At 43.1% G+C, this 23,473-nt stretch overlaps 1 protein-coding gene across 3 annotated transcripts in view; it reads right to left on the reverse strand.

The window, feature by feature from the left end:
* VRK2 (VRK serine/threonine kinase 2) overlaps positions 1–23,473 on the reverse strand; it is a 37,006-nt gene that overhangs the window by 1,406 nt on the left and 12,127 nt on the right. Inside the window, exons 8-14 of one of the 3 annotated variants that reach the window (XM_030945667.1) lie at positions 17,176–17,308; positions 7,845–7,965; positions 6,012–6,070; positions 4,674–4,858; positions 1,550–1,723; positions 1,051–1,257; positions 242–333 (exon numbers count right to left, since the gene is read on the reverse strand). In XM_030945667.1, coding sequence (XP_030801527.1) covers positions 262–333; positions 1,051–1,257; positions 1,550–1,723; positions 4,674–4,858; positions 6,012–6,070; positions 7,845–7,965; positions 17,176–17,308 — 951 coding nt within the window. In that variant the 3' untranslated portion in view covers positions 242–261. Of the gene's footprint in view, positions 1–241; positions 337–1,050; positions 1,258–1,549; positions 1,724–4,673; positions 4,859–6,011; positions 6,071–7,844; positions 7,966–17,175; positions 17,309–23,473 lie in introns of all 3 variants that reach the window. The other 2 variants (XM_030945666.1, XM_030945664.1) reach the window with 2 other exon arrangements.

Raw genomic sequence — 23,473 nt, forward strand, 5'->3', positions numbered from 1 at the left:
ACATAGAAACAGCATATTTAATCCTATTGGAATAGCAGCTTTTCCATTAGGAAAACTAAATCCAAACACAAATATCATCTAACCACCAGCCCAGTACTTGGTCCCTTTTCTGCAAAAACTTTACATTTGAGGACTAGGAAGTAACAGTGGAATGTTTTCCTATTTCAAAGTTGTGTTTAACTCGTCAGACTCCATCTCCCCTGCTGGCAGCCAAAACATCTCCCAGGATGGTTCTGCTCACCACTGTCCTGCCTGGTGCTCTCAGGTACAGCTGTGCTTTTGCTGCTTCCCTCTCCCAGCTTGTACCGGAGTCTCCAGGCAGTGATGATCAGACTGCTTGAAGCAAAGAATTTTGGATTAATCATAAAGCTACCTTTAAAGTTGCATTTTTGTGCTCATTAGAAACTGTCCTCATTTAACCAAGTTATTTGTTTATATGAAAGGAAACCAGGGTGGAATCCACTCACTAAAATCACCAGAGCTCCAGAGAACAGGAGCACAGGGTGATCACTGAGATAGACATGATGCTGTATTATTTGTACTAAAACTGATTCTTTTTTTTCTTTTTTTTCCTGTATGGTTGAAGAGTAAGACTGAAACGATTCATTTAGCCTTTTAGCCCTTTTATGCACTAAATTAACAATAATATTCAAGGTGAGTTTGTTAACTGCTAAAATCCTCTGATGTAAAACTCAGCATTTAAGGACTTAAGTAACAAGCGCTATGAAGTTTTCCCTACACACAGAAGGAAACTACTGAATGAAGTCTCTACCAAGCAAACAACAGGGTCCACAAAGGGAGACAGAAGAGTTGGGAAATAACAATTTGTATCCACATGCAGAGCTTTGCCCTGCAGCTACACAAACTGCAGTGATAGCTGGCCAATGGTGCATACGGGCAATTGCCCACAAATCTTTAGTGTTCGTGGCAAACACTTTGTGTACACATAGTTGAGCCGTCAAGGGGTTTTTGGAACTCTTGTTTTTAGAAAAGCTGATCTTTCCTTCTCAAGGCACTGTGACTGTTGTATGGTAACACCACACCCCTCACCTTTTTTGGGTGCTCAGGCTCCTGACGTGTAGTGTAAAATTGAAGTGGCTTCTCTTCCATGTGGAACTGCCGGCGTGTTCCCCGGGTGTGGGGCCTGCTCAGGTAGCTGGAGTTGTCCTCTTGCCCCGTGTCTTCCTTCTGCTGCTCTGGCTTTAGGGAAGGCCTGGGCAAGGGAGCCCACTGAGGTACAGACAGTAACTGTGTTTGCTGAAAGGAATTCAGTGAGTTCAGAGTTAGCCCAGGTCCTGATCCAGCACTTGGAGGTGCCAGGCTTGGGGCAGGTCAGGCACTGCCCTCCTGGCACTTATGCCCTGGGCTGCCAGAGACTCAGGTTCCTCTTTGGAATACTGGAAGCCAGCAAGCATCTGCCAGCTCCTGGAGTCTGTGACACAACCTGTGGCTCTTTTCCAGCCCTGTTCCTCCTCAACCACCCCACGAGATGGACATGGAGCTAACGAACAGGGAGAGCTGGGTACTGCTGCTGCACCCAGATCCTCACCTGCTGCAGCTCCGCCTGGGGACGCCTCCTGCTCCGTGTGCTTGGCTTTCCTTCTTCCAGGAGCTGTGTGCCTGTCACCCCCACACACACTTGGTTTTGATAGGCAGGTTCTTCACCTTGTGGTTTTTTTCCCTTCTGCTTAGCTGCTTTTGCTGGAGGCTTTGGGAGGCGAACCTGGGGTGCACAGTAAGCATTTTGTACTGTGAAAAAAAGTCCAGATCTCACACAGAAAAAGAATGATCTTCACCATATATACACACCTTAAACAACTGTATCACTTTCCAAAGAGACTTAAAGCAAAATCAAGTTTTCATTTAAAGTTCCAGAAGAGAAAATAAGTGGGTTTACATCTAAAAATGACCATATTTCATACTAATGAAATTACAGGTTGGTATTAATGCAATTGTTTTGTAGTCTGATTTCTACAAGATCAAGCAAGTGACCTGGCTTTCCACCCACTTTCCTTTTGCCCCAACATCAGCACTTTCACCGTAGGAGGAAAAGCTGAAAATATTTATCCAGAGCCAAAAAACTTGGTAAACAAATATGTGAATTAATGCAAATAATATTTTATCACCTGTCTTTGGTGTGCAATTGGAACCAAGAATCAGGATATAGCCACTGCTACACTTCTTGTGCCACCTCAAGATTAGATTCAGATTCTACACAGGGAGCAATATCCTAAAATCCATGCAATTCTCTTCACATCATCAAGGAGCTGATTCTACAGAAGCCTCTGTTACAGGTGTTCATGGCTCTTCAGAAGGGAATTAACCCCAAATCCCCTCATTTCCTGTGTACCAAAGTGGTACAGGAGGAATCAGATAGATCAGCTGGAGTCAGATCCTGCTCACAAGCAACAAGTGAGAAGACAGTGGTTTGTTTGCAGTGGCTCCCACTGTTCGAAGGTTCTCTCTTCAATGGGAGAAGTGTTTGGGGAAGAAAAGGAGAGAGGGAAAGGGAAAACCGAGATGAAAAGAGTCAGGCCTAGGATCACTCCAGGCAGTGCCATGAAGAGGTGCTTTGGGAAGAGCTGCCTGTCACCCAGCACTGTCAGGACTGCAGCACCAAGTGCACCAGGCCACTGAAACATTGCATTTGCTGAAAATAGCAATAAATTTCAAGAGAGTTCAGTTACCTGCCCTCTCTACTTGTATTTAAGTACTCCTTAAATCCTTTGGGTAACCCTAAAATTGCCTTTCTGCAGCTGTTTTGTAGCAAGTGCTTAGAGGAAACTGGCTCGTGTCAGCAGCAGAACTGGCTGAAGGAACAGGCTGCAGTCATACACAGGTGATCCTGGTGTTCTCACTGTTCCAAGCAGTGAGACACTCAGCATTACAGATTTCCCTGAGAAAGTGCTGACAGGTGCCAAGATTTAGTAACACCCAGGCATTCCCCCTGATCCTGTTCCTGGCCATCACACCCAATCCCACTGAATCCTGCAGCACAGGAATGGTGATAACCATTCACTCCTCAGCCAGGGATTTTCCAGGGGGGTGTGACCTGCAAATATCCAGTGCTGCAGCAGCTCCTGCAGCCTGCAAGGTTGGAATCATCTTTTATGCTACACACTGTTGAGCTTTTGACCAGGCTTAAAGAAGGAAACAGATTTACTATTTAGTGTCTGACTCTGAGAAATCAAAGACTCCTGTGAAACAGAGATCCAGCAGGATCAGCTGGAGATCAGTTAACAGCTACCTGATGCTCCGAGTCAGTTCACAAAACAGTGCAAACTTAAAAGAACTTCTCAAATGAGTGAGGGCACAGTGGTCACCATCACAGCCACATAAGTCCAGTTACCAAAATAGCTTTTGGTTTTGTTAAAAGAAAAAAGGGGGTAAAACCAGAAAAGTCAATAAAAGTGCTAAACTAAGTATCTGTAATTACCAAGATCAAAACCCAGTACCTTTTCATTAAACATGAACTTTTGTTCTGCCTTCCACAATATGTAAATAGTGCTGACAATTGGCTCGTGAGGCACTTGCTACAATAAAATCTAATTGTATCATGAGAGAAAGGTGACAATCAGGAGATCATGAAAAAATTACATATTCTCACTGGTGGTTAATTAGCCATGCAAAACCCCCTCAAACAGATATTCTCTTCTATTAGGAATGATTACTATGCAGGCCTACAGATGTCAATACCACAGTCATTCAAATACTTCTTTCCCTACTAATTGAAGGTTGTAAAGCTCTGGTGCCAAGGTTTTGCTTCCAAAGAGCTAATTTATGACTAGAAGGATATTTTATGTCTTCAGTTGCAGCAGCTACAAAACTCAGCAAATCAGAACCATCTGTGCACTGATACTTGAATCACCATTCATCTCGCAGCCTATCAGTCACATTAGTTTGCATCCTGCATTCTTGGCTCACGTACACTTGTGATGGTCCAAAGTTCACCAGGAATATTAAAAATGGATGGGACCCTGACCCTGCCTTATTGCACACGCCCCAGAGCCCCACATGGGGCTGCTGCATGCGGGCACTTCCACAGGAACAACGGGACTGACATTTCCCAGCAAAACTGCTAATTACCTCCCTCTCTGCTTAGGGAAGCTGGGCTTTATTAACTTAGAGCACTGCAGGAAAATAGCACAGGAGAGCTGTGTCACTTGGAAAACCCTGTGCCAGTGCACACCAACAGCACAGCTAAAGCCACAGGAACATCTCCTCCACACTGGGGCTGCAGGAGGATAAAGGCAAATGACAAAGAACAGTCTGAAAGCAAGAAAATGAATTAAATGCTGTCACTAATAAAGGTAACTTTGCTTTTAATCTGGGACGAAGGAAAAACCTGGCATTCAGGCCTGTCTTCAAGATGTTAGTGAACAAAGTCCTTGACTTCCCCATTATCCCAAAAGTAAATCATTCTCCACAGACCTACTGCTTTGAAGTGAGAGCCTGTGGGTCAAAAGGACTCATGGCAGCTCTTCCTCCTTGAGGGTTGACATTCCACTTTTTAGCAAAGCCAGGGGAAACAGGAATTAACAAACATGGTGTATTTAAGGCAGAAGAACTGCTGTGTCAGTCTCATTGTGAGAGCTTTAACTATTTCCTCCTGTCCAAGAGGGAAGGCGAGAGGCAGGAGCTGTCAGGAATGCTCCCAGAGCTGTCTCACTCACCCTGGACACCTTAGCAGCGACGTGATTCCGTGTGCACGCTGCTGCTGTGGAAAATTCCAGGGGGCCGTCGTAGCGCATCCCGTTCGACTCCAGCCCATCCAGCAGGATCTTCTTCAGCACGTGATACTTGGGCTTCTCAGCATAAGCTAAGCCAGAAACAGAGGCCAGAAACTTGGCTATTTCACCTGTAGAGCAGATTAGAGTGTGAATTTCACTGGTGCAACCCCAGAAGTTCAGAAAGGATCTCATTCCAACACGGATGCCAAACGAGACAGCACAATTTCAGCTGACGGCACACTCAAAACACAGAACTGACGATGTCTTGTCTTTTTGGGAGGAGAAAAGGAAAAGACAGACTTAGATAAACAAGCCAGACTTGAAGTGCTCCATCTCGTTATGTTCATGCACTAATTCCCACAGCACTGACAGCTATCCAAGGATAAAATTTAAAACCTTTTACCAACAAGGATTGATAGTTCTGTGTAAAAGAGGAAAGTCTTTGATAGGTCACAATATCCCCTCAAATATTAATTACTCTGAACAGTATTATTTTAATCTGCATAAATACTATACTGGGACTGTTTTGGAAAAGTACAACTTTTTTTTTACTTCAAACACTACTATTGTTTTTCTGATTGCATCCCAAAACAGTCCAACAGCAGCAACATTTTTTCATCAAGTCGTTCAAAAAACCGGGAAACCATTGAATGGGCAGAAATAATGCTAGTAGGAAAACATATGGGGGGTTCAAACTTTTCTTTCAGTTGAAGACCCAAGTGTATCCTAAAACTGGAGTGCTACACCAGATATTAGCATCTGGTCAAATCCCAGCAGGAAAGATTTATTAAATATGTATACATATCATGAATAAATTTCACCTAATACATACTGCATTCCAGTAATTCCAATACAAAAGTGCTAGGAAAATAAGGGAATAAATCAAAAATAGATACTGACCTTTGGCGTTTTCCCTGGGTTACTTTTGTATTTCAGGGAAGGAAGAAACAAGACAAGACAAACTGTGCATCCATTTGCTTTTTCAAACTCTGAGCAATGAGCAATAAACCTTTGGTAGACAGTTGCTTACTATTTCCATGCTAACAGCTACTTCTGTTTCCAAGATAGTCACTGCTTCCCAACACCTTGGATTACATATGGCCAAGATCCCTTATGTCACTCCATGGGATACAGCACAGACTGAGCAAGATTCTTTTTTTCCAAAGACTTTGTTCAATTTGTGTTATTTTCCTTCTCTTCTGCTCCCCCCCAGAGTCAGACATTGAGCTGTGTTTAGGAAGAGGCTGAAGAGCCAGAGGGTACAGGTGCAAGTACACTTACTGCAGCTGCTTCCAGGAGAATCCCAACTCAGCACTGAATCTGGGAGCTCATCCATAAGTCTGAAACAACACCAGAGTGCAACAGTTTAATGCGCTTTCGGAGCAGGTGATTCCTCATTTGGGATTTAGGAAGACAGCAAGTCTCAGCTCCAAAGGGAGTGGACCTCCAGGATAGCTAATGATTCACAGGACTGCTTTTGAACCCAGATCTCCCCTCACCAGCTCCATTTTTAACTCTTTGCACACAGCTGGTTTCACCAAGATCAGGCTGACACCTAAAACTGCACTTTAGGTTTTTCTTTGCACATATTTTAAGCTTTCTAGAAGGAAAAACAAAAGCCCTTTGAGCCAAATGGCTTGTTCTGATTTCAGATTGATGATTCCAATTTCTATTTTGGAATTTAAGCAGCAGTTCTGCTCTGCCTTCCTATCATTTAGCATCAAGTCCCCTCTGCCATGGAGCATGTGGCTGCCAAAGTTACAGCCAGGCACAGCAGGGCCACAAGGGGACAGGGAGGTCACATCACCCAAAGTGCCACACATTTCATATAAACAGTAGGGCCACAGGTGGAATTCCTGTCCATCCAGAAACAGCAACAGCAAAGAAGCTCGGTATCAATTCCTAAAAACAGGAATAACACCAGCCCTCATCTTGGGCAGTCCAGCACCCAGAGGAACCTGAAAATTAAGACAGATAAGAGGGATAACCTGGGCAAGATACCTAATTCCAGGAATGCAATTCATTAGAGTAAGAAGATATTTCTGATAAGAGAAATTGTGTAATTTTCTGTGCATTTCCTTGAAGCCTCCTTTTGCTCAGCATCCTGGAAACGTGAGCCATCCAAGGGTTAATAGAAAGGGAAGAATCAGTGGAGCAGCTTGATTGATTAAATTGATTTCCCATTGAATTGTATAAGTGTTACCTTGCAGGGAGCTGTGTAATGATCAGAACTTCTAAAGGAGAAATATTAAACACAGCAGAGGGTGTCAACATCCCCAGCTGCAGCCGCCCTTCCCTGAGCCACGAGTCGCTGCTCTGCGCTGATTTCAGGGATCAGCCAGCCCCAGCAGGCACCTCTGCTGTGACCTGCCCTACTTAAAAGTTTGCTGCTCCTGCTATTGGGATGTTCCAGCTCTGGGTAACTTTGCTGTGGAGTCTGCTACAGGTACCCTGTGCAGTTAACTCCCTCCAGTCCCAGCTGGGATGGCAGAGGAAGAAAACACTGATGCACTGTTGCTCCAGTGAGCTCCAAGTCATGCTGGGAAAAAGGAAAGATTTTCACCAAGCTCCTTAGTGTTTTGGAATTTAATTGTTTGTAATGGCAGTAGGCTTATGTAACATTAAAAACCTACAGAAAAGCATCTGAAAAACAGTATCATATAGAAAGTTAAATAAATTGAGTGCACATGTGGAAAAACCTCCAAGAGATGTTTGTACTACGGTCTCTACAAAGCACCCATGAAGACTAATGGAACCACACAACAACCTTCTGTATGTGCACCAAGGCCCGTGCTAATTTACAAATGGTTTCTTGGAAAACAAAAGAGTATTGGAAAAATACACAGCAGACAAAATGCTGTATACTGTGCACTGGAATCCATCCTCTCCTCACAGCAGCACAGACATAAACATGCAAAGGAGAGTAGACATGCACATAAAGTTCCCATTTTAACTGCTTCCAACATCTCTCTTAATTAAGGAAAATTGTTTTAGCTTTCTCCTAAGGTGCTGTTCTACAGTATGGAAAGCTGTGTTTCGCAGAGCTAGGAAGCAGTGAGGATGGTGCAGGGCTCCAGGCTGGTGTGTCCATGTGGGAGGGGGGTTTGTCCTTACTTTGTTTTCGCACTCTGGACAGCAACAGGGTCCTTGAGGTTCTGCTCCCAGGGCAGCTTCCCACACAGCCAGTGCAGCATGCAGTAGCCAAGGATTTCAAGGTCACCTCGTCTGGACGGGGCTAAAATGTGGGAAAGGGGGATGGGGAAAGAGAAAAAAAAACAATTAAGAATAGGAACCTCTTCTTAGGAAATAGAAAAGACTTTGATTGAACTGGTGCTGATGAAATATGAAGAAGCCAAATGGGCAAAGTGTTTTGTTTATTCAGCTGTATTAGACCTGAACTGCCCCAGCATTTGGCCACAGGCCACAGACAGGCAGTGACTTGTTCCTGCTCAAGTGAGGGTCAGCTTCCTCACCTCCTCCAACTCCATCCTTCCTCAGTCTGGCCTGTCACATGGACTTGATCCCCATGGCCTCTGACATGATCCAGACAGCCCATAACTGAGTACCAACACTTTCTCAAAGAGCCAAGCAGTAAAACAAAGAAATAAATGTCTGCTGCTAAATTGCTAACACATGTTCCAGGAAGTCCATGGGGTCCACATTGGTCATGCAGGGACTCTGTGAGAGCAGACTAAACACTGATGGCCTTTCCTGTTCTCCCGTGGAGCCGTTTGAACTCGGATGCTGGGACAAAAGTGCCATCTAGTGTGCACTGACTCACCAGAGCCTGCTCCCGGCTCCAGCAGCGCCTGCCGAGCTCTGCACAGCCCAAAGTGCACTCGCTGTTCAGCAAAGTCCTGGGTGAACTTCCCACTGCTGCTTCCAAAAAGGAACTTATTTCAGGAACAACTTACTCTCTGCACACCCCAGGCAAACACAAATACAGGAGACAAAATTAAATCAAAAATTAACCCCGTCTCCGAGCATCATCTACGCAGATAAACTGAAGTTAAATCTTTCTAGAGAAAGAAGGAGGGGAAAAGTGCAATATCAACAGAATTGCTAGTGCTTGCTGGTACCCAGAGGAAAGCAAACTCGCTAAAACTGAACAAGCAGGAGCACTACAGGATTTCTTTGACTTGCAGCCTACAGTTTGCACGTCAAAACCACATGGAATCTACAAAACCAGAAACTGCTTGTTGTGATTAAAGACAGACAGATGTAGAAATTAAATTTATGCTTTTCCAAAATGAATTTGTACTTTCCAAGAAGGAAAGGAGAGTTCAGACTTGTTTGGCACTTTTTATCCAGTGTAAAGACCAGTAGCTGAGCACTGTGCTGTTAATCCAGCTGTAAACAGATATCATATTTTATGGGCCTTCATTAAATAAATTCCAGAAAGTCACTCGGAGAACTTATCTTTTAATTTAAGAAGTCATCTGCTAAAAGCCACGGTGCCAACACATCATAACTGTCCCTTGTTGCTGTACACACATTACTGTAAAAGCAGCAGATTAGTTTTTATACATTCCCTATCTTAACTGCTCTTAGGCTCGGGATTATTAAAGGCCCTGGATCCGACACCGCTGCGCTGTCCCTTGGGCGTCATTTATTTCCTGCCCTGGATTCAGCAACGTCCTAATGCAAGACTTGGCTCCCATATTAAAATAAAAACACAATCTCTACCACTTGCTGTTCTGTAGTGATTTCTCTGGCCATAAATCTCCCAGTAACTGTGGAACAATTCCATTCACACACACGTGTTCACAACTCTTTTTTCCATTATAGCAATTCCAGATTCGATCCATATAAGCCAGCGTTTTTGACTGCAGATCCTCTAATTTCACAATGCCTTTCTGGCACCTGTTTGGGTGAGACAGGCTACAGAAAGTGGCCTTTTGAGGAAAATTGTCAGAATTCCAATGAACAGCTTTTTTCCACGGGGGGGATTCACTGATGTGCATCTATAAATAACAGCAAACCAATCAGATTTCAGAAGTAACCCCAAGAAAAGTCATTTTCTGACACAACAGTCCCAGAGATTAAAGTTTCTTCACAGTTAGGCCATGACTAATGACATTCCCTCTCACCTGCAGCTCCTGGGACAAAGCCACCACAAAGCAGAAGCCTTGGCTGACACCTGCCCAAAGCCACAGCAAGCACAGGGACAACAAAAAGATCCGTGGAGCTAAAGCACCTCTGCCCAGCAGCAGCAGGAAATGTCCCACAGGAGACAGTAAGTCAGTCCCCATCCCTGCATCTCCCAGGCCACCTCAAGGGCTGCTAAATACAGACATTTACATGGGGGTTTTGTAGAACCACTTGAAAATGTCAGCATTTGATTCTTTGCCTGTACTTGCTTATTTCCCTCTGCTCTATATAAGCAAAATCCCTCAAGCTTTTAAATCATTTAGATTCTTGTTAAAAAGTAATTGATTAATCTTTAACGAGTTAGTATTATCTATGGACAATGGAATTATTAGATTTTCATGTCAAATCCAGCACTAATAGATAAATTTCAATGATATGTTTACTTGCAAAAATAAATCTTCTCACACAATTGAAGATTACAGGAATTCTTGATAAACACCAAGGAAGAGAAATCAATCTGCCTTCACTTTAAATATGACAGCCAGGTGAAAATAAAACAATTCTGCTTGATAACTTGTCACAGTTACAAGAGTGTAGACTCCAACCAGTACTTATTTAAATCAAACTCTTACTTCTCTGCTAAAAAACTTGCCTTTTTTTTTTTTGCTTTTTTTTTAATAGATGTTTGATTTCTGCTTTTCTACTCACAGGATTTTTTTACTATTATTTTAGTCTCATATGAAATAGTATTTAATGGGAACATATTGGTGGTATTTTATTTCACAATGTCTTTAAAGTTTAATTTTTTAATTTGGAGATTTAAGGCCTGATTCTGTTCTCAGTCCTGCCAAGATAAATCAGAAACAACTCCACTGAAGCTGATGAACTCACAACCACATCAATCAAATCAGAGTTTTAAATATACCACAAACATACTCAACACACAGGCATAGGCTCCAATAACTAGAATAACTGAAGCAATTCACCTTAGAAGAAAATAGATGATGTATCTCTGTACACTGAATTTGGCAGCTATCTCCACTCTAATTTATATTCAGATTATTATTTCCAAATAGATCAGGGATATCACAACAGCCACAATATGCTCTCAAAACTCCACTGCTCCCAGGAACTCCTCTGAAACAGAATTAAAAATGGGAGGTTTCTCTATGGCCTCTGTTTAGCTGATTTTCTCCAGCCTTTTGTAAAGATCAAACAAGTGACAGATAAATATTCTCTAATTTTTAATTAGCACTGCTATGTGATAATTTCACTATTAGTGATTATTTGGAGTAGAAGTTTTTCATAAACATGAAAATCATTTTGATCATTTTGGTTGCTCATATTGCATGGATGTGCAGTGGCACCTCCAATTCTCACTGGCATTCCAGGACACCAATTTATGGTAACTCACAAGCAAAGAGAACTCATACCACAGCCAGCAATGCAAAAGCCCATAAAGGAAAGGAGGGATAACATGATCATGGTGAAATGCATTGTGATAAAAATATAAAAATAATGATAAAAATCACAAAGTGATATAACTTAACTCAAGGCTGAGATGATTAAAAGACAGACTTGACAAAAATCAGTACCTCTATTAGGAGTAGGAGAAATGACAAGACAAAAAAACCCCCAAAAAGCAGATAAGGCAGTATTCCTTCCCCCAGGTCCTGGTCAGTCTGAGGAGCTCCTGCAGCAGGATGATGGCCAATGGAATAGTGGGTGGTTGCACAGAAGAGGTTAGGGAAATACATTAAATTAATGATATATTTTAGTGCCTGGAGGCCATTCCACAGAGTTATCCAGCCTCAGACAGGGCAAAAGGCAGCTGGGAACCACCTCTGCTCTCCTCAAATTTGCACAATGCTCAAGTACTCCCTGACAATAACCACCACCATGGATTGCTGGAAAGAAAAACCCATGGCACCACCACAGCTCTTCTAGAGAAGTCAGCCTGTGACATGGCAGAGAGGGACACCTCCTGTGCCAGCCTGGGACACTCTGTCCCAAACTGGGATCCCACAGACACACACCTGATGGGATGAACAGGCATGGAACACACAGCAGAGCTGCCAGGAGGGAATCACCACTGGAGGAATGGGATGTGCTGAAATAAAAGGGGTTGGGGCTCTGCTCTGATGGGAGAAGCTCATGGAGTGGGAAGGCTGGCAGGTGCAGGGCAATGTCACTATGAGATCTGGGTGGCAGATACAATGGTGGTGGCAGGAGATGCCGGTACCTGGTCGGAAGCAAAAGTTTCCAGGCTTGCAGTAAGGACAACATGTGGCAGAAGTTTAACTCTTCTTTCACATCTGTGTGGCAGAAAAAAAGAATCACAAAGGTAAGGGCCTGACAAGTAGGGGTGGGCAAGCAGCTGAGATTCACTACCTGTCTGAATTCCTGGTGTAGAGAACAACAGGCCTTCCCCAGGCACAGTCCTCAGATGTGACAGAGCTGTAAATGCTTCTCTTCTTATTTTTGCTGCTTCTGAACACTCCTGGCAGCTTCCAGAGGCGGCTGTAGAAGCCCATCCAATCTTTTCCTTGCTAGAGACTCTTCTTTCACTTACAACCCCCTCCTGCTCCCTCCTCTGCTGGGCACACATTTCTAATCCAACTCTCAGGAACTAAACCATCTTTTTATTTATTTCCCACTGCAAAGTTCCACCCATTTTTTGCCAGACTGGTTATATTTTCCTTTTATTATTTAGGATTTACAGTTTTTCCTGTACACAGTCTTTGGGAAACACATATCAAACTGCAGCAGATCAATAATTCATTTGACCGACAAAAAAAAAAAGAAAAAATCCTGCAGGCTCCTTCTGAATCCTAACTATGCATGGACAGATGCCAAATCAACCTCTTGATCCAGAGCCACTCAGAGCTCTGTTCTCTGGAAGCAGGCTCCCAAAGAATGTGTTTCCAGGCATAGGTGTTTATATTCCTGCACATCCTTCCTCACAAACTGAACCCTGCACATACTTTAGTCAGCAGAACAGGAAAAATGGCCAAGCACTGAGCTGTGTTTTTAATACCACTGAACAGCTCTGCTTGAGCAGTGGGGAAAACCAGCACAGGGGCTGCAGAGCTTTCCCTGCCAGCAGCCCAAGGCTGGCACTGCCCTGGACAAACCCAGTGTCCCAGGGCTCTGATGGAGCTCCAGGAGCCCAAGGAGCTCATAACCCCTGTGAGGGGCACAGAGAAGCCTGCCCAAAGTCCCCACTCCTGTGGGAAGCAGCTTTTACCGCTGCAGATGTAGAGATCAGTCCTGCACAGACTTCAATGGGGTCTCTACTGATGCAAGAGATGGCACCACTGCTCAGAGTTCCTGGGAAATGCTGGGAGAAGGGAGAGGACTCCGCTTGGAATCGATGGCAAACACAAATATATGCTGGAGGGAATTCAGCATAGATACTTCATACTCTTATGTTCATCATTGATAGCAAATTAAAACTGGGCTTACACACTCAATGCACAGGACTGGAGTATTTAAAAGAACCTCAATATGTTAAGTGCAGTAAATCTCCAGAGAAATTAGGTATTGACTGCATGCCTCAGTGAGGAGAAAATCTACAAAAATCCATAGGAGGCATTGATCCAAATATTACTTTTTAACACTAACTATGTAACAACTTTTAAATATACACTGAGTACAGATATAATTCTCCTTAATTATCAATCAACAAACCAAAATGCAATACTGTTTATACAGGCTGGTCTTTAAAAATGAATACAGTGAGTACACTCCCATAAGACACTAAAACCAACGATGCAGTTGTGCCCTGAGAAATTTGCATCAGAATAAAAAGGGTTTCAATTTCAAATACCCACGCCCTGGTTGGGATGGGATCCTGCCACAAATCCAGAAATGCTGATGGTGCAGGTTGGATGCTGAGGCAGAGGCCAGGCTGGGCCCTTCTTGGTTCCAGGAGAACTCCAAATGCAGCTCAAGGACGCAGCTCCACAGGAACAGCACATCCATCCACCTGGCCTTTCCAGAGGCTGTCAGAAGAACACAGACCAAGCCCAGCACCCCAAAGTGCTCCCCTGCAGTGGCCACTGGTAGGAATCTTTCTGGATCTCAGTGCACTGCACACTCTACACCTGGTGAGCTCCATGGAGATCCTGGGCAATAACCTCCCATTAAACTCTCCAACCACAGAAACTCCAGCATTGACTTAAATTACTGGGAAGGGAATGCATTTGACTGGCTCTGTGCAAGGAGGCTATCAGCTCCAAGCATTGCCAAGAGGCACTGTTGAAAGCTACAAATTCCTAATTTTGCTAAAGCTTCAGCATGTCCCTCAAATCACTGCATGTATTCAGTAGCTGCTTCATGAACAAGTGAAAATGTTCCCATTCATCTGGCTCAGCACAGCCACTGGTGCTGTTCAGGGGGGCTGAGATACTTATGTTGCCACACACATGCAGGAAATGCCCTCTGGAAAGGATCTCATTTATATAAAATAACATTTAAAAATTAGAATGATATTCCTGGAGCATTGAAATAACAAAGCACCCCACTCTGAAAAGCTGGGTGACACCAGAATGAAGGCTGTCTCTGCACCTTCCATTTGCCAACAGTCTTTAAAGACTTTTCAGAACACCCCACCTCACTTTGTAAAGGAGACTGTGCTGAGACTGCACCATGAGCAGGGAATCCAGGAGATTGCTGAGCAAAGAAGCCCTTTGCCCCAGCTGCTGGAACTCTTTCAGCATCCTAAGCCATCTCTGTGCCTCTCAGCCTCACACCAAGAGAGCAGGGAACCCACTGCTGTGTTCTGCCAGCTGAACCCCTGCAATCTCCAACAGAAGTCTCTGCAGATGCAGATTTCCCTGGGATGTGGAGAGCTCTGCTACAAGTGGGGAAACTCTGGCAGTTTGATCTTCACGGATTCAGGCTGTTTGTCATGGTTTAACCCCGGCCACCAATTAAAGTACCACACAGACATTCACACCTTACCCCTCCCTGGAGGGACAGGGAGGAGAATCAGGGAAAAAAGTTAAAATCCATGGGTTGAGATAACAACAGTTTAATACCTGAACTAAAATTTTGAAAATAATAATAATGAAAAGGAAGGTAAAGAAAGGAACAAACCCCCTGACAGAGAAGTGATGCACAACAGAGCTGCTCAGCACCACCTGAGCAGTGATTGGCACCTCCTGGCCACCCCCCCAGTTTATCCCTGCCCCTGTTATCCCAGGGATGAACATCCCTGTGGCCAGATCAGCTGTCCTGGCCAGGTCCCTCACAGCTCCCTGGGCAGCTCCTCCCTGCCAGAGCATGGGGAACTCACCAGTCCTTGACTGAAGGGAAGCACTGCTCAGCAGCAACTACAACATCCCTGTGCTGTGTCATTGTCATCCCAAATCCAACCACAGCACTGCACCAGCTGCTGGGATGAACGTGAACTCTGTCCCAGACTAAAGCAGGACACCACCACAAGGTCAGAGCTGGCATTCCATGTGAAGAGTTTGGATGCTCTGCAACATACCAGAGCACACATCATATTCTGCAGTCTCTTCCAGCAGGAACACCAGAAAAATCTGTGGATTTTCTGTTTGCAGCTATCAAGGAAACACTTTTCAAGTGTAAGAAGTGGGGGTAGGCTCCCTCAAACTATCTTTCTGAACATTTTGTTTTGTGGAGTCCTCTGGTTTTAACAAATTCCATCAGAACTTTAGCTCTTTAAGGAGGTTATCTAAGACACAGATTGCAAAACTTACCTCACACTTCCTCTGCACGCCTTTTGTCACACAGGTCTGTAAAATTTCCCTGCACTTTCAAATAGAAGGAATTATCTGTCCTGTAACCACACACCCATCCACAAACACTACCAAACTGGCTGCTATAACTACCCAACAGCCAAATCCCAAATATTCCAGCTTCCACCTACCCTTCAAAGAGCATCCACATCGAATACCAGTGCACAGCCACACCACTCACTCTACCAGGCAAAGCAGGCAGAGTCAGGTCTCCAGAAAACAGCCTGCATGCTTGGGAGGGCCACAAGAGTCCAAAACAGATGCTCTGCTCACCACAAAATATTTTCTAGCAGGTGAAATGGTGCAGTTGTCTTAGCAGGAAATACTTGCCAGTCTTATTTCATTTTTCCTAATGACCAGAGTTAAACGACTGCAGGTTTTAACAGCTCCAGCAAATTATCAAGACCCTCTACATTACATGGTCAATGGTCCTTTTAATAGAAAAAGCAATAATATACAGTTGTTTGTGCCAACTAAAACTCGTTAGAAAGTATTAGTTTAAGGTAACAGTTCAGCAGCTATTAACAAGCACAAATTCCTGCAGTTATCACTGGTGACACTGATGCTCACCAAGCTGGCAGCAGCAAACCATCCCTCCTGCTTGAGATGATCTTGGGGGTGAAGGAGGGGAAAGGGGAAAGAAAAGTTAACAAAAACACTCTTTTGTAGCAAGAGTCAAAGTTTTTCAATAATCACCATTTTTTTCACTAGCATAACATTAGAATTGACTTTTTGTCTTGCTGACATAGCAACTAAGAAAGTTGTGTTGCATTGACCATATTGATTGTGAACAATGCAGCCATCAGTGGGACTTTACACCATATATTTTCAATATTGACCTCCCAGTCCCTTTTCCATGGCTCTATGGGTCTGCTATTGGATTTGGACTGCAGCGTAATAAACAGCTAAGGTTTAATTAATGGTAAATGAATACAAGACATAGGTTATGACTTTAACTAATTAGGGAATTGTTGAATTAAGTCTGCCTTGGAATGCAAGGCAGTACAATCAATATCCAATAAAAGGACTATGTATGTAATTTACCTGCAAATGTGTTTCCAATACCATCAAAGTGAGTTTAAATAAGTAAGATATATGAAAGGCTACTGGAAAAAGATTTCAAAAAGTTAACACTTTATGGCTTCAGAAAAGGTTTTTCTCCTTGCAGAAGGAATGTCATCTTGAAATACCCTCCCATAACACAGATGGTGACACTCAGCCACAGCTCTCCCTAAAGGACAGTGCAGACTCCAAACCCTTTTCCTTGACAATGCAGCATTAGCAAATCCTGCCTCTGCAGGGCACAGCGAGCACAAACCAGCCCTCCCAACATAAACCAAAGAAGTTTGATGTTGAGCTCTTCTCAGGGCTGTCCTGGGCTGCTCCAGTGCTGTGTGTGCAGAGCCTCTCAGGGCTCCTCCTGCTGCCCTTCCCCCAGCCCTGGGGAAGCATTCCCAGGCACACGAGGAGGTCACCACACCAGGGGCTGAGCAATCCCCAACACTGCTTCTCCTGTGTACAGCAGCACTCACAGCCTGATTACTCATTCTATAATCACTCATCTGAAATAAAAAAAAGAAACCTACCTACTCCCTTGTGGGCATCTATGCTGGTAAACTCTATTGTCCCATTATGGCCCTTCCTAGGATTTTCCTGATACTGTTTGTGGTTCCCATTGGGACAATATCTGTAGCAAAGTCCATAATCTGCAAGATAAACCTGGAAGACATGAACAGACAAATGAATAATGCTTTTGTCCTTTGAAAGTATAACCTTTATAATTAAGTCTTAAGAAACTGATAGGTTAAGGACAGCCTTAGATCTAAATTTTATTAAACCAAATGGTGCCTCAGGATAAAATATGTACAACTGGGGGCTATAACAGCTGCCCTCCCCATTTAAATCCTTCCACTACTATACTCTTATCTTATTTCAGAGTCGAGCAGGATTTCGGTCATTTCATTTTGTTCCTGAGCTCTCTGCTCTCCAGGTGGGCATCCAGACATCATAAACTGCAATATGCCTTTCATGCAGCCTCATGTTGCTTATGGGACCCCTTCCTCCCCTGACCTCAGCAGGCACACTCCCTCCCTTCCCCATTTGGATTTTCCAGCAGCTGAGACTCTTCCAATTCAACTCTTCTGTGCACCTTCAAGGCCAGAAGAAGGGGCAGCAGCTTCCCACTTGGACTGGACATGGGGCTCCAGTGGCCCAGGGCTGCTGGGCACTGGCCCACCTGTAATCCAGCCCTTTGGAATGCCACTGTCACTAACTTCCCACATCAACTATTGAAAGTAGGCTAAACCAAAGCAAACCAGCCCTTCCCAACCCAGTAAACCCCTCCTGAATTTAGAAAGAATTTTAAAAAGACACAGGACCAAACTGTGGTCTCTCAGTTACTCTGAAGCAAATGCACGGAGTTAAATCAATGTAAGAGAAAAAAAAAACTGGGCCCAAATTGTGTATACTGCAATAGTGCCACAATTAGCATTCCATCCATGGATTTCTGGGGCAAAAGCTGAAAATCATCTGAAGGCATGGAGATCACTTCTACTAAATCTTATTATATGATAAAGAAAAACATCTTATTTGAACATTAGTTTAGTTTCCTCTTTAGCTACAAAACAGTTTATCCTAAAAAAGTCTAAACCAAACTTTCCTGGCACTCACTTGCTATTTAATTATGTCAGTCCTGGTAAAGGCAAAAACAAACAAACAAAAAAGCCTCAAGAAAACGTAACATATTACTTTGTAGCACATTCTGTTCAACTTCTGAGTCCTGTTTGTGCTCCAGGCAGCTTCAAATCCTGGGATTGCTGGTCTCTTGGTTTTACTGTTTCTGCTGCAGGATCTGAGCTTATCTGGAGCGTGTAAGCTGGGCTGCAGCCCTCACTTCCTGCAGGGGGGTGGCTTTTAAGATTATTGATGATGTTTCTCACCTGACAGCCCAGCCAAACTGGGATACAAGATTAAAGACCAGAGGCATGGATGGCTACAAAATCTGGAACGGGGCATCAGCTTGGTCAGGCTGACTGATTTGATTTTCTCCTGCATCCATTCTCTGGTGTATTCCTGATGCTCTGGTGCTGCCCTAACTGAGCCCACAGCCAGAGAGCTCACTCAAAGTACCCTAAAAACCAAGTTCTGTGAGTCTCCTGCATCCTTTGTGGGCTGGGAAGGAGAGAGGAGCCTAGGAGCATTCTTCCCAGACTCAGTGCTGCGCTTTGGATTCTGCTTGACTACAGGTTTCTGACATAGACAGGAAGATAAAATACCTTTAAAATTAACATTAAAATAAGATTTCAACTGCTAGTAAAGAAAATACACCCACAGCACCTCTGGCAGCTCTCTGGTTTGGGCTGGGCATGCCAGCTTATGTGACAGAGACTCCCATGTGACAGCCCAGCCTTAGTGATCTTTTAAACTATACCAACAACAGGCCACCCAGAAAGCAGCCAAAATATTTGCTAGTCAAATTTAACCCCCCCCTCCCAATTATCCTATCACAGTAACTTTGTACTTCTTTATTTTTAAGGCGGCTCCATAATGGTCCATAATTTTAAACCAATGGATTTGCATAAAACACCTTCAGTGGCCGTATCAGCAGAGCAGTTTTCAATTTATACCGAAAATCCCCTAGAAGTGAGAAGGAACTTTAAGTTATCCTGCACTAACTGAAGGTGGAAAGACCTGGAAATAAAGAAGCAACTGCTTCCTAAAGCCACTCACATGCAGGGTGATCCTGACATCTGATCACAGCAGTTCTTCTCAAAAGTTGGCCATGAGTGTACCAGGTCAGCTTCTTTCTAGCTGGGCCATTGATCACTTCCATAATTTTCACATCAGATTTTTTTCCACAAACATGGCAGCCTCTCAAGGCAAAGCCTCTTGGCCACTAACAAAAATCAATCCCCTTCAGCTTGTACAAAACCAGCAAGGCACTGTTACAACCTTGCCACAACCATTATCAGAATGACTGTGTTATTTTAAATTACCATTAATTTCATTTCATCAATTCTCATTATAACCCTTTCATCATTAAAAAGATATATAGTTCTTTATAGCTGGTTGTCACTTTTTGATAATGTAATACTGCATGCCCTTCCAAATTTGCTCAGAACATGGTAGAGGTAGCTCATTTAGAGTTTATAGTTGTTGTGGATTTTTTAAGGGAATGGGGAAGGGGAAAAGCAGATGAGTGTTAAAGAATACTGACAAAAATTAAGGCAGTTTTAGTAGAAAATATTTATGGTATTGGAACACCTATCTGCATGTTTTCTTTGGGAAAAAAACCCAAATAAGAACCAAAAAAAACACCAAAAAAACAAAAAACCAAAAAACAAAACAGAGCAGAGCAACCAAGACAAACAGGACACTGGAATAGGAAAAGGTGCTGTGGATGATGAAGGTGTAGCAGGGACAAGCCCAGAACAGCTGGGTTTAGCTGTGGTACAGTGTACACTCCTTCCCACTCACTTACTTTAACTCTTGTTTTTGTTCAGGTTTCTCTTCTTTACACAGCCCGGTTTGCACCAGGCTCTGCAGTGCTCAGCGTGGTCTATTAATAGATTTTTGTTCCCAACCATGAGCCAGATTTCTAGTGTCTTCCCCTTTAATTCCATGCACACGTAAACGTGCCCATCTTGGTCAAGTGAATGATCACAGGCACAAATAATTATTTGTGAGCACAAGCAGGCAGCCACAGTTTCAGCCATTCTCTGCCCTTTCTGTGCACAACTCCCTCACAGTGCTTGGTGTCTCAAGTGCTAAATATCTGCTAAACACACACAATTCTTACAAACTGGACCCATGATGATATTTAATTGCACTGAGCTGGGCATTTATTAGCCTGGCCCTCTGGATTCTCATGCTATTCCCTTTATCTTGAAGGACAGAGCAGGAGATTTATTGCTGGAAGGATCAAGTACAGTGATTTTCTCTGTTGTTTCCATTCCTAGGTTATGTCATGCCTGTAAATAATTAAGTAGATACCTACTAATAAGAGGCAGATTGGTTGCTAATGGCCAGAGTGCTGTCAGGTTCAGCTGGGCACTGGGCTACAAAAAGGGTAAAGGCAGACTGAGGTCCATTGTGGTTACCAGCAGAGAGAGGGGAAGGGGCACAGGGCATCTCTGCCCTGAAGGAGAACAGAGAAAATCTGATTTTTTTCTCAATTCACCTGCACTTTAGCAAGTCTGTCCCAATGGGCTAAAAAGCAGGAATCATGATGATTCACCTCACAAAGAAAAACAGCTTGAAGTCAGAATTGCTTTCATGCAACTTTTTCCCAAAAGATCAATGCATGATTTCTGTATCTTCTGAAACAATTTTGTATTCTTCTATCTCTGATAATCAAGTCAGAGTTCTATAATGTAACTGACTTGGTCTAAGTAACACTTAAAATCAGGACTGAGGTGCACATGCAATTAAAATTCACAGCTTTTAAACCCAAACAGACTTGAGTCTGCAACACGTCTGCCCATAAAATCCATGGGGGAAAATGCTACAAGGTGATTGCAGGAGGTGCTCTCCTACACCTCATTTATTTAAAATGCAGATTTTAAGCTCTTGTCTGGTGACCACTTGCCCCTCTTAATAGCATCACCATTTAAATGAGATGAATGGATTTAAATTTCTTTCAGAGTTTCTATCCATGCTGCTTGCTCTGCTTTATCATACAAACAGGACCATGCAACAAATTATCCTTAACTCTCCCCAGCCCTGAGACTGCGCTTCACCTGTAATTGATAGTTCTGATGACTTTAGGCTTCCTTTGAGGCCTGTGTGAGATTCATGGGCTGTGCAGTCCCCTCAGACCATCAGTGCTGCTCTGGCAGTCCCTGGGCAGGCTCGTGCTCAGACCATTGAGTGCAGAATTGATCCTGTGACCTGGAGCTCAGGGATGGCCCCGCTGCCCCTGCTGAGCACACCTGCAGCTCTCTGAGGGCACTCACTGGAGCCTCTCCCCATTTCTAACCATCCTTTGGAGGTCACACACTGACAGCACCTTGACTTTATTTGTTTCTCTGCCGTGCCACAGAAACTAGGGGCTAGCAGTATGGATTTCACATGCCCTTTGAGAAAGGGGACTCTTGTTTATTGGCCATGGTGTAAATTCACCAGGTTAATTTACAGAAGAGAGAGAGATCAGCAGCAGGAAGTCTAACACAGGAAAATTGCATTTTTTTTCTGTAATTTAGTGACTGTTGATATGCATTCTTAGATGCAAATTTGTCACTGACTTTCTGCAGTTGCAAAAAAAGATAAAGTTGAGTATAAAGGTACACCTGCTTTTTTGAACAGAGATTTATCTCTCTTTACCAAAACAGGATATGGAACTATATTTTGAATAGAGATTAATATTATTTTTAAGATATGAGCTATTGGTTTCTTTTTAAAACAAGTTTCTTTAATTCTAGAACACTTGAAATATATTTTCTCTTAAAATCCTAGACCCTAAAGAAAAAAAACCCACTGGCATTAAATTTTTGAAAAACCTCATAACAGAAATCGTTAGGTCAGGCAGTTTTATTATGCCAACTCCCACTGGAGCTAGAGAAGCCCCTGGGCTTGTACTCCTGAGTTGGAGTTTGTCACAGGCTAGATGCTCTCACTCCCTATTTATGAGATTAGGTTGATCATTTTACATTTAAAAAAAAATCCAACCAAGACCAAGGCAATCGAGTTACTCACTGTGTTAGCAGAGAGAAAAAGGTGGCACAGACACTTCACACATACAGGAATGAAAATTTAATTCAGACCATAGAAATGCAAGCAATACTAGAAATTCTCCCCATTAGCACCTCTGAACTAGAATGAGAACTTTTAAAAATGTTTTATAGAATAATTTCAGTGGAAGAGAAATTTTGGTGAAACAAAATTCTGCAGCAAACCTCTCAGCAGTGATGTACACTTTGTAGATGCTGAGTTAGGAGCTACTCAAACTGGAGCATCTACTGATTTATTTAATAAACCCTAGAAAATAAACACTAAAACCTCTGTCCACTAACTCACAAGTACCTTATTTTTAACCTGTCAATGAATTTACTACCATTAAAGCAAATTACAAGTACAGCACAATCTTCATACAAATAACACAAGAAACAAATCAGAAAATCACCCAGCAACCTGCCCAACTCCAAGTCAGCTCCAAGTCTTAACATTTTATGATTACTGGAAGTGGACACTTCCAAAGTGATTGCAATTTGAAAAACAACAGCATTTCTTGTCATAAAAATATACAATAGCCAAGACAAAAGAAAAGTCATTTGAGTTATGCTAATGGCTGCAGATCAATTTGGCTCTAAAGAGCCTCCTCCTCTGGATTCAGCAGAACACCATAAACTGTGATTATGCACTGGCTGCTCCCACTGTATAAACCAGGCTTGTCCTAAACAGCCATGCTGCGTTTCAAATGATGTCTTTCAGAAAGCTGACAAGTTAAATTTGACTCAGCCATTTAACTTGAAGCTTTTAAAAAGAGCAGATATACTCAAATGGTTCACCTCCAATGGCAGTGAGCTGCTTTGCAAGATCTGGTTCTTTATCACAGCAGCAAAGAAACCAAAATTGAAAGAAGTATTGCTTACAGCTAATTATATTTAAGTGAAGTTGGAGATGTCCTTTTTTCCTAAATTATTTTTTTTTTCCAATTAAAAAAGCATACTTAGATTTTATTACCTGAAGAAAAAAAAAAAAGACAGAAGAGCACGTGGAATAGGACAGGACCAAAAGATTTGTTTTAAAACATTTCACCCAAAGACTTCCATTTCAAGGCTGACTTCAGAGTGCCAGAGAACAGCAACTTTAATCCTACTTACCTGTTCTATGCACTACAATGAGCAGGACAGGAGAGTTAGGGCATGGAAACAATTCATGGCAATA

This window comes from Camarhynchus parvulus, chromosome 3 (genome assembly GCF_901933205.1).
Source record: "Camarhynchus parvulus chromosome 3, STF_HiC, whole genome shotgun sequence".
NCBI classification, from domain to species: domain Eukaryota; kingdom Metazoa; phylum Chordata; class Aves; order Passeriformes; family Thraupidae; genus Camarhynchus; species Camarhynchus parvulus.